At 38.3% G+C, this 16,835-nt stretch overlaps 1 protein-coding gene across 1 annotated transcript; it reads right to left on the bottom strand.

Moving 5' to 3' along the window:
* Window positions 1-643: 643 nt before the first annotated feature.
* LOC137261458 (glucose-6-phosphate exchanger SLC37A4-like) lies at window positions 644-16,832 on the bottom strand. Its single transcript, XM_067799208.1, has 11 exons — window positions 16,633-16,832; window positions 10,784-10,961; window positions 10,065-10,202; window positions 9,371-9,465; window positions 8,217-8,352; window positions 7,261-7,368; window positions 5,243-5,401; window positions 4,556-4,641; window positions 4,046-4,153; window positions 3,351-3,489; window positions 644-1,999 (listed from the first exon to the last, which is right to left on the bottom strand). Exons 2-11 carry the CDS (start codon window positions 10,920-10,922, stop codon window positions 1,812-1,814), a joined length of 1,296 nt encoding a protein of 431 aa, XP_067655309.1. The 5' UTR covers window positions 10,923-10,961; window positions 16,633-16,832; the 3' UTR covers window positions 644-1,811.
* Between the last annotated feature and the right edge of the window lie 3 nt (window positions 16,833-16,835).

Here is a 16,835-nt window from a genome sequence, read left to right as displayed (position 1 = left end):
ATGACTAGATCAATGAAGATGGTTACATAAAAGAGTCTCTCTCTATATAACTAGACTATTTTCTGGATCACATTTACTGCTTGTGTATCACGTGTACTTCCCTTAAGTTACTTTCTGTTTCACACCATCAATACAATGAACTGACAGATTCAGCAATGTGTATGCATGTTGCGATTACCAAATGTTATCCATGTTTGCCTTTTGTTATGTCCTTTTCTGCATGGATGAAATGAATGACAGGCTCAAAATGGGTGTTTCAAGTTATGGGTTTAGCGTAATTTCTCTACCATTACAGTTATGTTACAGTGGATAAGCTCAAGGTGATGCTACTGATATACAATCAATATGTAGTCATACATATTTATCACTCACATATATTTAACATTGCAATCATACATTGGATATTTGGTTACAATGGTTTGATGGGTAATGGGTTACAATATTTGAAATCAAGATGGCCGACTAAGCTGACCTTCATCTAGCTTGCATTAAAATTGATGAGAGCTAAACAGGTTTTCTACAGCTCTTGAAAAGGTTCAAACATCTTCACTAGCGTTTTTCAAATCCCTCCAACCCACCTGTCCAAGACAATTTTTATCTCAGATGGCAAATTTAAAACATGCATGTCAGAAAGTCTTTCTAATTTTTGTCACAGACTTTGTAAAACAGAGGCGTGAATTTACATCGTAAAGTCATATTGAGTAAATAACCTGATGTTTATATATCACAGGAATTGTCAAATAGTTATTCTGCGTAGATGAATGATGCATGACCAGCTGATGAGATTTGACAGTGATGTCAACTTTGGCAATTGCTGATTGGTTCAATTTACTCTGCATCCATAGAAAGCATCCAACGGGAATACTTTGTCTAAATTTTGGTAATGTAACATGGAATGTATGGAACATGTCATAGTTACATAAATGGCTGGTCTGGCAACATCTTAACTTGACTAACAAATTATTGACACTTGTCAGTCTGGTTGAAAAATATTAAAACACTGCTTTAATGCTGTAAACAACAACTGACTTGAGTAGCTGATGAGGTCTCATGAACAAAAATATAAGTGATTAAAATGCATGATGGACATCCTCTGTTTCCAGAGTATCACAATTTCACTGAATGCATGGAAATTCAACTGTAATTGCAATTAATGTGTTTGTCTTGATGAATTTGTTGATGCCATCAAATGATTGGAGTCTAGCTGTAGGATTAACAATGCCTATAACAGTTATTTCATATCAAACTAAAAAAATGTAACTTGATTGTTGAACATCCCACTTTTTCCTTTCAGTCTAGTTCAAGAACCGTTTCTGTTTAACCTTAATCACAACTCGTGGGAAAGGATATGCTATGGTATTAGTAGAGCCACAGAATTTTGCCTTTGGTTCGGTACACCTTGATGCAATTCATGAATTCTCTATTTTCGTTTTTTGTACCACTCATCTTATCTAGACATAAAATTACAGTTTTGTTCACTCAAAATGGCAAAGATCATGGTTATCTTTCCAATGTTATTAAACAATGTAAAGTTTCACTCTGGCTGTCAGTTTTCTGCATTATGATCACATCTCATATACCAAACCAAAACGGACCGAACCGAAGGCCACGTAACGCAATACATACAATACTTTGGTAAGAGCATAACATTTCACCTCTACTAAACACCCCAAGTTTTCCTTCCTATCTAGTTCAAGAACCGTTTCTGCTTAGACTCATACACAACTATCTATATATCTGGATAAATCCCATCTGAATGTAAAATATGCTGAATGATTCACTGAGAGGTGAAATAAAACAATGACATCACTTCAATTTGTTTTCTTCTCCTCGGCATTATCAACTTCTGCCTGTTCTGATGGCGGACTGAACGGCCACTGACTGAAGTAAGCAAGCAGTGCTGATCCCATCGACAGGTAACCAAGGACGATGAATGATGCATGCCAGTTGTAAAACCTTGCGATCAGACTCAGAGGAAGGCCTGATGCTACAATACCCACTGCAACAGAAGGGATGAATTGTGTGAGGTGGAATGGTTGGTTTGTTGGTTTTTATAACTACTACCTCAATTTCACTAACTAGAGGAAAAGTTGTAACATTATTCACTGCATTATTTTCAAAAGGAGTGAGTGAGTTTAGTTTTACATGACACTCATCATATTCCAGCTATGTAACACCGTTCTGTATAATTGAGTCTGAACCAGACAATCCAGTGATAAACAGCATGAGCATCAAATCTATGCAACTGGGACACATTGACACATGTCACAAGCAAGACAGCAAGTATGACCTCCAGACCCAATTAGTTACCTCTTACGACAAGCCTGGATTACTGAAGACCAGTTCTAACCTAGATGTTCATGGGTTGAGTTAAAATGGAGTTAATGTCCTGTGCCCCGTTGTTCAAAACAACCTTATCTCTAAGGTCAACCTTATCTCTAAGATTTCAACCTTAGACCTTTACTAAGGTTAGCCTCCCGTTGCACGAAACAACTTCAACTAAGGTTAACCTTAAGTTAAGGTTGATAACTAAGGTTGGTTAATCTGCATCCACGGGTTAAGGTTACGCTAAGGAGTTAATGTCCTGGATTATTAAACATTACTACACTTACACAGCTATGAGCATGAATGAGTGTCTAGCTGCTCTTAATATCCTTAACTGATGCTGGTCTATTAGTGCTTACCCACTGAAGTGCAATGCTGTAGTTTTCAGATGAATACTCATAGCACAATCAGAACACACAAAGACACAACTTGGCCTTTTTCGTTCCCCCTACTATGGGCAGATTTGAAAATACTTTGCCAGAATCATGAATGATATTGAGACAGAGGAAAACCAAAATAGGATACAGTAGTGGGGGGTGTCTCATATCTCTGAAGACTAACATTTGCTTCAAGGTGAGTCCTTGGGGAGGTGTTGCAATTTACTGATATGTTCATTATTGACTCTAACATAAATAATGTAATGAATGCTGATTAAAATCATGAACAGATCTAATATAATGCATTACTAATGAAAGTCCAGGTATACATCAAACACTTTGTAGGGAAAAAACAGGGTCAACATGTGTAATCTTGTTCACATGATGTTTTTGGTTTCTTGTGCTTATGATACGTTTTTCGCATTATGAGGTAGGATTGAAAATTGTTATACATGTGTGATCAAATGCACAAGATAGTCGCCAAAACCACACGTAGCGATCCCAACACACTGATGATGCAAAACATATGAAACGTATTCAGAAGTACTAGTCGTACCAGCTTGAAATTGTATCTGGCTGCAGCGTAATGTAGTAGACTTTGCCTATGGGGCTAGTGTGCATTTCGAAAACTGAAAGAAAGGTACTCACAATTGGAAGCAAGGGCAGCAATAGAATGAGCTGTTCCCTCCATGCGTGATGGAGCAGTTTCCATGGATGTGACTCCAAACATGGCTGTGGCACCATACAGGCCAAAGCCAATACCAAACCCTAGGGCACTGACCCAAAACTGCAAAGCAATTATTCCAAAGTTAAACAATTCATTAATTCAGATATAAAATATGTGTTAAAGCTGATACATGTTAGAAAATTGCCTCTTCTTGAATACAGTCTCTTTGAGTGAGTGAGTGAGTGAGTGAGTGAGTGAGTGAGTGAGTGAGTGAGTGAGTGAGTGAGTGAGTGAGTGAGTGAGTGAGTGAGTGAGTGAGTGAGTGAGTGAGTGAGTGAGTGAGTGAGTGAGTGAGTGTTAGGTTGAGTCTCAGCAACACCAGAAATGGGCTTCACACATTGTACCCAAACATGGGTCTACAGTGTGACAAGCGGACGCTTTACCCACTAGGCTACCCTATCACACTCTCTCATGTGAAGGTATAGAGTGTTTAACATACAGAAGATAACAGTCATGAAAAATGATAACATGGGCTATACTTTGCACAACCATTCCAACTCCTGAAACTAACAAATGCTGTGTTTTAAGTTTACATAGCCTGCTAGCCTACAAGAAGACATATTGTCAGGCTTCACGAATGTATCATGAGTACTACTTTCCTCAAAACTAGACTTACCTTAGGAGAGTCCGCCTTAACATAGTACAACAACAGGTAGATACACACAGCTGTCATCCAGGTAAACCACAACACCACCTTTAGACGCGGATTCACCTGCCATCCTTTCTGTGAACAACAGTAGCACAATTCTGAATATTCAAGTTCTGAAACAAGGTTATAGTCAGTGACACCTTCATATTAGAGAGGGCATGTAATACAACTATCTCCTCCTGGGTTAATGGTTTAACCCCTAGCCTCATTATATAACATATTTGTTTTGCTATGGATACAAGAAATAAGTTGACTGCAATTATCTTGACAGCCATGTAAAACTCAGTTTAATCTCATCCCACCTACAAACGTTCCAACTCTAACGTTTTTCCCATGAGCTTTACTTTCTTTTACTGAAAATCACGTTATCACTGCCAGTATATTAACACGATTTCCTACTGGTTCTTATTGATACAAATGTAGTGAGTAATATCTATGAACTTGTCAGCAGAAGCTTCCAAAATAAATAAAACTAACCTTAAAAACCAAATAATCGGATATGTAGCCTGCAAGCACAGATCCCACAATTCCACCAACTTCCTGACTGCTTGTGAAAGCACTTCCTGTAAGAAGAGTAACACATCCAGGATGTTATACAGTGAAACCTTGAAACACACTTGTAGATGATGATGTCACCACGACCCCATGGCAGAGATATGAGATTATGTCTAACAGAATTTAACCATTGTAAACTGGGTGTGTGATTGACTATGGTTTCAGAAATATTCAAGCAATATCATGGCATAGGATGCCAGAAATGGGCTTAACAACACTTATTAACCTTATAATGAATTTGTCAAATTCTGATAGGTTAATAGCCAAAGCATATGAAACCATGTAGGTGGATTTGCTAGAGTGTGTGAACCATACATCCCATCAAATCTGTCATGTGGCACACTAAACGGGTTGTACGAATGACCTTGACCTTAGATGGAATGTGGCTGCCCAACAGTTGATCACTTCGAAATTTTAGAGTTGACGTATACAAATATGTTATGGACTTAAAAGCTGAGCGATATGCCTCTAAATGTAACAATGTTTATGTCTCTTAACTTTGAACACTATGGTAGTCACCTTATCTGCATAAGGCATGAACACTGATAACATCATCAGTTTTCACACTGACTTATGTATTTACATGTCAAATGAGCATGTGAACAGTACCAATAAAAGATGGTTGTCCCTTTTCCTCTATGAGATAGAGCTGACCCCAGTCGTTGCAACCACCGCGGATAAAGGAGACAATCCAGTAGTTGATGCACACCATCACATACAATGGACAGCGGAACAACGCTGGCAGACGAGACTTCTGCTGCGCTAATGCTGGAAAACACAAAAATACGTCTCTGTGTAAATAATGTGAATTAATACAAACAGGCCATATAATACAAACAGGCTAAAGTTCTCAATCTGTGTGTTTATCAGAGTCTGTCTTTACAAAATGTAATTTTCCGAATACCAGTGGGTGAGTGTATTTTACATCTGCTTCTTTTAGAAGGGAACTTCCAAGTGTCCCACTACCTTCACCAGGAAGAGGAGAGTAAGCAATTAAGCATGAGTCAGGATAAGGATAAGGAAAACTTTGGTTGGTCGAGTGAGTGAATGAGTGTATTTTTACGCATTTTAGCAATATTCCAGCAGGAGACACCTTAAAGTGCTTCACACATTGTACATACGTAGCGGCCATAAATTTCTGAGTCCCATGTTGGGATCTGAACCCCAGACCTGATGATCTGAAGTGGAATGCCTTGTCCATGTGGCCAGAGAGGATAGCCCCATCAACAAGCCCACAAGTTAAGGATGTCATCTGCGGGATGACTCAATGCCCTGCTACATACACCCTTGTCAACAGAAGGTATGTCCCAGGCCACATAGTTGGGTACTTAGACTTGTTTTGCTCAAACTTGATATGAACATACTCAGCCCCATGTTGGGTGCAACTGTAGCAGTCACAAAATCTCTGAGTCCAGTATTGGGATTTGAACCCGTTCAAACACTGATCTTTTGATCCAAAATTTGACACCTTGTCCTCATGACCAAAGAGATTAAGCCTGTCAGCAAGATGACAAGGTAAGGATGTCATCTGGGGGATGACTCCATGCCCTGCTACAGTTATATGGGGAACTGACCCCGGGTCTTCCGTGCAACAAGCAAATGCCTTAACCACTAGGCCACCCCTCCACCCCTGATGAGTGAGTGAGTGAGTTAAGTTTTACGCCACACTCAGCAATATTCCAGCTATATGGCGGCGGTCTGTAAATAATTGAGTCTGGACCAGACAATCCAGTGATCAACAACATGAGCATCGATCTGCGCAATTGGGAACCAATGACATGTGTCAACCAAGTCAGTGAGTCTGACCACCCAATCCCGTTAGTCGCCTCTTACGACAAGCTGAGTCGCCTTTTATGGCAAGCATGGGTTTCTGAAGGCCTATTCTACCCCGGGACCTTCACGGGTCCACCCCTGATGACATCATGACATCAGAGAGTTTGATGCCAAGTCACAGTTGCTTGTTTCCTTTTCTTGTACAATCAGATAACATATAACCAGTGGAATCATCCTGCCCAATAATGCAACAAGGCCCTAACCCTATCAGCCAATCAGGATACAAGGGTTGGTAAGTTGGTCTGTTTGTTGTTTATCGCCACACACAACGATATTCCAGCTATATGGCAGAGGTCTGTAAATGGTTAATGCTGGACAAAACTATCCAGTGATAAACAGCACTAGCATCAATCTTTGGAAATGGGATACAATAACATGAGTCAAACAAGTCTGCCAGCCCGACCACCTGATCCTGTTAGTCACGTCTTACGACAAGCATAGGTTGCTAAAGACCAGTTCTGGCATGGATCTTGGCGGGTCTCCATAAGTGAGTGTCTTCTGATTATGAGTGACACAGTGCTACTGAAATGTCAGTTTCGCTGACAGATCTATCCATCTCGTAATTGACAATACTTTAAAGGAAGGAAGAATGGCAGGAAGATGGATTACATGAATCTGAAGATTTTCAGCTGCGAATATTCAAAGCTCACTTATCCTAATAATATAGATGCCTTTCATTTGATGTTTATAAAACAAAACTTGGTTGCTCATAAGCTAACACAAAAGAGACAAGCAGCTGTTCGAGTTTGCATTAGTGAAATTGTTTGCAAATGTGCCACATGTAAGCAGCTTACAGAAATCTTTGAGTTTGGGAGCATCCCGTTTGGTCTTTGGTTCACTGCCTGGCGGGTAGTCCTGTAGCAGCAGGAGACACACGCCAGAAAAACACATCGCCACCAAACCTGCAACATACAACACATAATACATAAAAAATCCAACCCTGGAACATTCGACATTAATTGGGGCAAACAGTCCACTTGATGGATCCAGGGCCCATCCCATGCAATACTTTAATCTGCTCACATGATACAAAGATTCAGTGAACCCACCTGATGCAATGATTCAATCTGTCCACCTAATGCAATAATTCAGTGTGCCTAAGTGATGTAGTGATTCAATCTGTCTCCCTAATGCAATGATTCAGTGTACCAAAGTGATGCAGTGATTCAATCTGTCCACCTAATACAATCATCAGAGTATCCATATGATGCAGTGATTCAATCTGTCCACCTAATGCAATGATTCAGTGTGCCTAAGTGATGTAGTGATTCAATCTGTCCACCTAATACAATCATCAGAGTATCCATATGATGCAGTGATTCAATCTGTCCACCTAATGCAATGATTCAGTGTGCCTAAGTGATGTAGTGATTCAATCTGTCCACCTAATACAATCATCAGAGTATCCATATGATGCAGTGATTCAATCTGTCCACCTAATGCAATGATTCAGTGTGCCTAAGTGATGTAGTGATTCAATCTGTCCACCTAATACAAACATCAGTGTATCCATATGATGCAGTGATTCAATCTGTCCACCTTATGCAATGATTCAGTGTGTATCCAGTCTGCACATCTGAAGCAATGATTCAATGTGTCTACCTGATGCCAATATTCTACCTACCCACCTGATGAAGTAATTTTTATCTGCCATCCCGATGCATTGACTTAGTTTGCTCACCTGATGCAAATATTTCACCTATCCACAAGATAAAAGGACTTTATTCATGCAATGATACAATCAGCCCACCTGATGCTATGATTCCTATCCTCCAGCCATGCGAAGTTACAAGGGCTGCTGACACCAGAGGACCAACGGTGCCAGCAGCGTTCATGGAGGTGGACAGTATGCTCCACCACGTGCCAAACTGATCCGGGGAGAACCACTGCAACAGTCATATCATCCCTTAACAAACTGACTCATCTCAAATATTCCTGTCTCTGCTTCTTCCATGTTCAGGTATAAATATTTAAAAGAAATCTACTCTAAAATATACAGTGCATGCATGCAGGAAATATACAGTTTTCGAACTGGTTTATTTACAGTGTTTGAATTGATTTATCAATAGTATTTTAAAACATTTTTAAGAAGTAGACATGGTAATCAATATCCCCTGCCACAGTGATTTGTCCCTATTATGACAACTATTATTCTTCCTACAAATAGCAATAATCTGTCCCTACTGGGGATAACATGCACTAAGTCAAGAAATGCATGACAAGAGCCATAACTCCGTAAAGAACCGTAGCAATCTACATTTTCGAACTCCATCAAGGCATTTGTGTCCTGAAAACACATACCATATCTGGTTTTCCTATTTACAACAGATTTTGAGAAAATGTATGGCCACTAGGGATACCATGCACTGAGTGAGGCAAAGCATGACAAGGGCCATAAAATCTGTCCATATCATCTTGAATGGAGAGAACTCAAACCTATATGATAAAAATACAAAGCCAATGTTACATATGCTTCTGCGCATCATCAGACAAATGAACTTATTACTTGTCCACTGAAGATACTGTGGTGTAATATTTTTATAGCAATATTACACTAGTGTAATACCGCTTGATGTATGACGTCAAAATGGTTCAAAGTTGTGATGTCACAATGCTAATGTTGCTGTCGAAATTTTACTAGACCTTGCTTGACTCACGGAAAGCTGAGAGTCCTAACACTGTAGGCAATTTCACTCATTTGATGCCAAAGCATTAACTCGTTTAAGAAAAATAGTACTTCACGAAAGCGAGTTTAGTATTCTGTTTATTACTCGCCAACATAAATTGACAGAAACAGCGGCGAAACTGCCTATAGTTTGAGGGCTTTTGGATACCAAATCATTGACTCGTTCAAGAAAAATGGTATTACACTGAAGATCGTTTAATATCCTCTATGTATCCTACCCTTTTAATGAGGACAGCACATGCCGGCCAGCCTGTTCCTTGTACAATACCATTGAGAAACCAGATAACTGTGAATACCATCCATGAGTTGAACACTGCAATTAAAGCAACACATTCATCCAGTAGTGCCAGCCTGGTGCTAGAACATGATCAACAAATCTGACAATTCAGCTCCAACTTTAAACTCCCAAATTTAGTCTAATAAATCTATGTTAGTTCAGCCTTTTGACAGTCTGACAAAAACACAACAGTCTACTGAACAATGTGCCAGTACACTCATTGGTGTATTACATTAGTTTAAGTATATATCAAAGAATCTGTTTTAGCTAATAACCCTGTGAATATAAGGAAATCCTCATTTTCAAGGAAAAACCTATGCATCGGTTATCTACTGCCTAAAAAGAAGATGAAAAATGGCTTATGATGTTAAGAATTTGAATCTGAGATTCGAGTGTAAATACAAGAGGTGCATGACAAACCCACAACTATGCAATAGTGCATCCATCATTTTACACTACATGTGCTTCTAACGTATTTGTTTTTGACATACAGATTTTATGAATGCTCAGCTTCCTCAAACAAAACATACTGGAAGTCTCAGCTTAGAAAGTTCACCTGACATTAGCTCCCACCAAACTAATTTTTGGTTTCTGCCCAAGGGCAAGGAACATGGACTACTGCAGCATATACGCACCTGTAAATGTGACAGCAGTAACTCCAGTAAAGAACAGTCCCGCAGCAAAAAGGAAGGTGGGGCTGTAGAAGTCGACCAGGATGCCACTGATGAACTTGCTAACCATGTAGCCAAACATCTGACTGCTCACTATCAAACCTGGACAAACATCTCACTTGTTAGAATATCAAACTCTGACAAAAACAGACATTTATTCATATCCGAACTCTGACAGTTATCCTAAGTACTTGACAAGGCTTTGCTTGAAACATAAACATTGGGGAAAAAGCATGGGTATTGAGAGACATTCTATTCAGGAAGTCATCAACAGTGCATGACTACTTTGCAAAGGAGTCTAAACGGGGAGATAACATGGGATGCTCAAACCCAATCCTGACCCCTGAATCCCTGCAGGGAGATTAGAGGTCACTGGGAACATACTCTGTCAACACATCCAGATAGGGAGACTAGTGAGTGTTAACATGGTCACTGGAAAACATTGTATGCCCTCAAATCCCTGTAGGGAGACTAGTACCTAGGGATCTAGTCTGCCCGTAGATCAATGCAGGGTCACCACAATGACAAGTATGTCACATTGAGGAGTCATTCTGTGACTGAACCCCATAGGTTCATAAATGAAATTACCTAGCTGGGTCACCACAGTCCCAAGCACGTCACAAGCATGTCACACTGGGGAGTTATTCAATCACTGACTTCTAAAGGTTCAAAAATGAAATTACCCAGCTGGCTCTTCTCCAAGACATCCTCCTCCATGATGGCAGGTGTGGAAAATGAGAAGGACTTCCTCACGTAGACAAACAACATGTAGCCCACATAGAGGCTTGAGAACATGACCATCTGCTGGCAGTATGACACCATCTTGAATGGGTAGGGCTCAACAATGTGGAATGTCCAACACTGTATAACAGAAAAAGAAACACATATGGGATATTGTTCAATATATACAATTTATCTTACAAATAATATCCAGTCTTGTTAATCTTTGGGTGGTCATGCCACATTCAATAGGTGTTTCTACAGTTAGCAGGTATCATAGTCTTTTACATATCTCACCATATTCATAAAAACATGTTAGACGTTAGCCAATAGATGAGACCCACATGAAAAATCACAAAATATCTTTGAGATGACCCCTTGTGCCTGTAGTCAGCACATGCAGTTCATGCCAGGTAAGTCAATGTCAGTTGTGATACCAGATGCGCTATTGGGAACCGATGACATACTAGTATGTCAACCAAGTCAGCGAGCCTAACCACCCGATCCCGTTGGTCACCTCTTACAAGCATGGTCGCCTCTTATGACAAGCACAGTCGCCTTTTATGACAAGCATGGGTTGCTGAAGCCTATTCTACCTGGTCCTTCTCAGGTCAAGGAAATGTTGAGACTAAAAGCACAGGTAAACAGGAAATAAGGTTCAAAGATGTTGATTGGGCACATGCACTTCAGAGATGAGCTCAGGAGGATCATCCTTGATATCTCCAAGGTACATATACATTCCGATAAATCTCCACAATACCCTGGATGCATGTACAGGTCATCCCAATAATTTTATTAAATCCCTTTGCCGGCTCTGCCTGATGAATTTATAACTTTCCTTGGCTGGCTTTCTACCCAATCAGTTGTCTACGTCGGGAAGTTGAGCGTACCAATCACAATTTACATTCAGCAGCTTAGCCATTAGATTTGAAGTGCAGCGATGTCATAGCATTTTGACATCATGATGTCATAGCATTGTCAGGGCATTGTGCAAAATCTACTGTCAAAACAATATCTCCAATAGGAGCTATCATCTGATCTCACACAAACAGTATCTCCTGTGTTCAATAATGTTCAATAAAGAGCTTCAGACAAAACAACCCTACTTCTAGTACAAGTTATATACAGACATGTTTTTGTTATCCTTCACTCTTGGTCTTATTTGAACAAGTGAGTGAGTTTATGCCACACTCAGCAATATTCCAGCTGTATGATGGATGTCTGTAAATAACCAAATTCGGTCCACACAATCTAGTGATGAACATCAAGAGCACAGATCTACATAACTGGGAACCGATGACATGTGTCAACCAAGTTAGCAAGCCTGACCATTTGATCCTGTTAGTTGCCTGTTTCGACAATCATGGGTTACTGAAGATCAGCTCTTACCCAGATCTTCACGGGTAGTCATTTTTGACAATTGCAGGGGTAGTAATTTGTTGTTTGTTAGCCTGTCTGTAAAAACAAACACTTACAGGGTTTCCATGTCCATGATATAGCAAAAGGTAAAACAAAAAGTGGTAGTCCACAAGGACATTTTTCATTTCTGAATTTTCATTCCCAGTTTGGGTGAGTGAGAATGTCACACTCAACAATATTCCAGCTTTACGGCTGCAGTTGGTGTAAATAATTTAGTCTGGACCAGACAATCCAGTGATCAACAGTATAAGCATTGATCTGCGCAAATGGGAACTGATGACGTGCCAACCAAGTCAGCGAGCCTGACCACCTGATCTTGTTAGTCGCATCTTACAACAAGAATGAATTACTGAAGATTAACATTCTAACCAAGACCTTCAGAAGTCTCCCAGGTTAGGACTAGTATGTTTATTAACTAACTTACAATTACTTCTTTCTCCAGTCCATAAAGTATTTTCAACACCTTTAAGCTTATACATGAACTAGACCTCAAAATTCTAAATATGAATTTAACCATACCAGACGATGCAAAGAATATTGCTCAGATATAAGGAACATGATATCTAATTATTTTATCAGATCATCGGGCTGGCTATCTGTAAATTTAGACCGTCCCTCAGAAATCTAGCCCATCACGTGTGGTCGGACTGGCTTTATCACACACAATGGATACAGTTATCTATTTTTCACATTTCCTGGACTGACATAATGACAATACTGGGTGACCTCACCCAGAAGAACATTTCCACGGCAGATGTTGTCATTTCTCTTTGAACATGTGTGTGTTGCGTGATTACGGTGTCACTCAAGCAGAGAGTTACAAAACTCTCAATATGTGATGCATCATGGGATCAATGGGACAGTATCATCATATGATCTTTAGACAGATCATGTATAAATTAAGGATAATCGAAAGAAAAGTAACACCATCAAACATTCAGGGTGTCACATTTTAGCATCAATACAGATTCTTGAGTTCGCATTAATTTTAAGATACATTTAACACTAGACCCTCTCACGCGCATTAAATTTGTGACACATAAATTGAATGATTTACAGTATTGAACAAATAAGAAGCACCTACTCCTGATGTTGAAAAATTACCTGGAACCCTGGTACAATTTGTGAAGCCTATTTCTGTTGTTCCCCCTGCCATGACATACACTGAATATTGCTAAAAAGGGCGAAAAATCTCAAATGTGTTCACAATAATGTAATATTGAGATGATAACCTAGTATTTCACAACCTAATAATGATTTCAGTAAATACCTTACCTAGATTAAGATAAGATAAAATAAGATTATTTACTTTCTTGTCCATATAGTGGAAATTTTCATTGCACAATTCCAGGTCTGTCACATCAAAATATACATAAAAAAATCTATACACAACATCAGCATTGAAAGAATACCAATCTCGAAATTTTACATGCAATCTGATTTCCTTGAAGGTATGAAAGAACGGGGGGGCCATGTTTGTTCGTAATGTTGGCACACGCAGTCTATGGCCTGAGGAAGACTGGAATATTCTGAAAAAACATGAGTCTGGTATCTTTGAATTTTGTTTCTCTTTCTGATAATTTGCTGCTCATAAAAATAGCTGAGACTTTCTAAAGGTAGACCAATTATTTTTGAAGAAGTATTAAGAATTTTGAGCTATTTGTTTTTTGTTTTGAACAGACAGGTTCCCATACCAACATAGACAATTAAAGTTAGAACAGACTGGATAAAACTTCTATACAAAAGCATCATTATGTTTTGGTTTAACTTGAAGTGTTTTAATCTCCATAGAAGATGTAACCACTGCTTGCATTTTTTGCACATACTGCTAGTGTTAGAATTCCATGAAAATTTTTAGCCTAAAAGTTTACCAAGATATTTGTATTCCTCAAATACTTCAATGTCCTTATCATTTATGTTTACTGGTGAGTTACATATGTAACAATAAGAGACAAGACAGCATGCCAAATTATTGTGGATGGAGAATTAGGTCCCAATTCCACTAGGCAGTGGTTAAACATTCTCTTGTCATGTTAGAGATCCTGGTTTCATTCCCAGCATTGGTACAATGTGTCAAGCCTATACCTGCAGTCCCCTACCATGATATTGCTGGAATATTGCAAAATCCTCTTAAAACTAACCTCACTCACTAAAAGTCTACTATACCTGGACATTTCAGGACTGACTTCTTTCACCAGGCTATTAACTTTTATCATATTCATAGACCAAAAGTTCAAAATATGATGATTCTACATTAAGCATAAAAATGGTAATGATCTGACAATGTGCTGAATCAATTATTCTGATCTAAAAATGCATAATCAGCAACTAGGTCAACTGCATATGGCCAGACACAGATGGAAAAGCAGATGTGTACAGCAGCTGATACAACACCGCTGAGTCAGTTTCCTCTTCGGTTAAATAATGACCACAAAACATTTTCCACATTTAAAAAAAACTCAACAAAACATAACATCAATCAATCAATCTTTATTTATTTATTTATTTATTTATTTATTTATTTATTTATTTATTTATTTATTTATTTATTTATTTATTTATTTATTTATTTATTTATTTATTTATTTATTAAAAAGGCCACAGACCTGTAGTACATGAGTAGATAGAAGTCATTATAATTTCTTTTCTATCACAATCCTTTTTCACAAACTCATAGCAAAGTAGATGTGCACTGCCAGATTCTGTATCAATGATGTTGTAGTATCTGTTAAAAAATAAATTTAATTTTCTTACACTTGGATGCTTAATATAGTAACTTCAGGTATTTTGCTCATATAATTGCATACACAGGACAAATCAGAAGGAAGCAATGTTCATCTATATCTCCATCTATGCTTACTTGTCTGAAAAACAACACATCAACAATAAGAGAGGCATCGGTCACTTCAAATGTTAAAACGCAAACATCTAATCTGATAAAAGCCCTCACTATTCCTTAAGCATTATGTCATTAATAAGCAGATAAGTAGTGAGTTAAAAGATATTATTATCCATAATCAAGCCTTAAATTTCTTTTCAAACTTGATATGCTAAAGCATTGGAGTTAAGTCATAGATATTAATAAATGGAAGTTTTTCAATATATCTTGAATTAAAGAGAAACACTTCCCTTCTCAACCATCTCCGATAAAGTTCTCATATATTCTAAAGTTTTTATCTTCAAAATGCCTTGCAATGTGCAAATTGTTTATATCCTTGTAACTGTTAATTTTTATTAAAAGGACTTTTTCATTTTTTCATTGTTAAAGCAAGACTAACTATAGCTTGAAACCAACTAATATATGTAATCTACATACAGTTATTAACTTCAGCAAATGTGAGACAACAGTTTCACTCCAAGGTTATCACATAGATTATAACATATTATGGGCATCGCCCTGAATCAGTGTGAGACAATATTTTTATTCCTGTGTTATCGTGACGATTATGAGACATAATATGACTGTTATTTGAACATACTGAATCAACTTGCCATATAGTTTAAACTTGACACAAATATTCTCTTTTCAGATGAAACTCTTTTAGGGGATGACAAAAACCTACAATCATGTCTCTAGGCCTGTCAGCACTATACTCAAGCTCTTGTGTTTTACAAAATCTAATCTATGACCCGTGTAACCCCCACTTACTTCTACATAAAGCTCACATTCTGTGACATAACAAGATTACAAGAAAAATATTAACTAAGTCCAACTAGCCAGCTCCTTTCTTGTTTATACGGGTAATACCATGCACTCAGTGGGAGTACCAATATGCATATCAAAAGTGTAGCATGAGCATGATGAAAGTGTCCCAACAAATTTACCCCATGCTGATATTCTGTTTGGTTCTTTCTACATTTTCTAAATGTTTATAAGTGAAAACGTTTATAACACCTTAAATAATACAGAGGTAGAAATGTTTACAACATAAAACTACAAATTGAGGGGACAATTTTCATAGAAATTAGAATGTTTCAATATTTGCATTCATATTACATTAGAGGGATGCAACGTGTGTTCATTGAGTGGACTTATCCTTCTATAAAAGCTGCATAGTCCTGCATATGGATACTTGTTGTACTGTCATGGCCACCATGACAATGGATCACATGGCTGAAAGGGAATGTTTGGTGAGTGTGGCCACAGAAAACATGGTACGTAGAGTAGATAACTAGAAATACAACATATCACGAAGCAATAATCCGTTCAGACTTAGTAGCTGTCAGCTTATGGACATAATGCGGTACCGGCCCATAATTGACTCTTTTTAAATGATATTAATACCTAGTAACTTAATACCTACATTCAGTATTTGTCAATAAACTGGAGCTAGTCGGATGTTGAAAAATCATCATCAGACACCCACCGATAAATTCCCCCAACGTGTCTTACCAGTTCGCAAACAGTATCTTCGTGCCGTCATCCACAACTCGGCCCTCTTTAATACATCATATATCGAGATACTTCAGGCTGTGCAAAAGTTCATATACTTCATAAGAACAAATGTAAACAACTAAAACGTCAACTCAAGATAAACAACACGCACTACCGGCAATAAACTGTTTCCACTGTTGGTATGCGCAGGAACGTTTAGC

The sequence above is a fragment of the Haliotis asinina genome, chromosome 14 (genome assembly GCF_037392515.1).
Source record: "Haliotis asinina isolate JCU_RB_2024 chromosome 14, JCU_Hal_asi_v2, whole genome shotgun sequence".
NCBI classification, from domain to species: domain Eukaryota; kingdom Metazoa; phylum Mollusca; class Gastropoda; order Lepetellida; family Haliotidae; genus Haliotis; species Haliotis asinina.
This window is presented reverse-complemented; position numbering and strand designations above follow the sequence as displayed.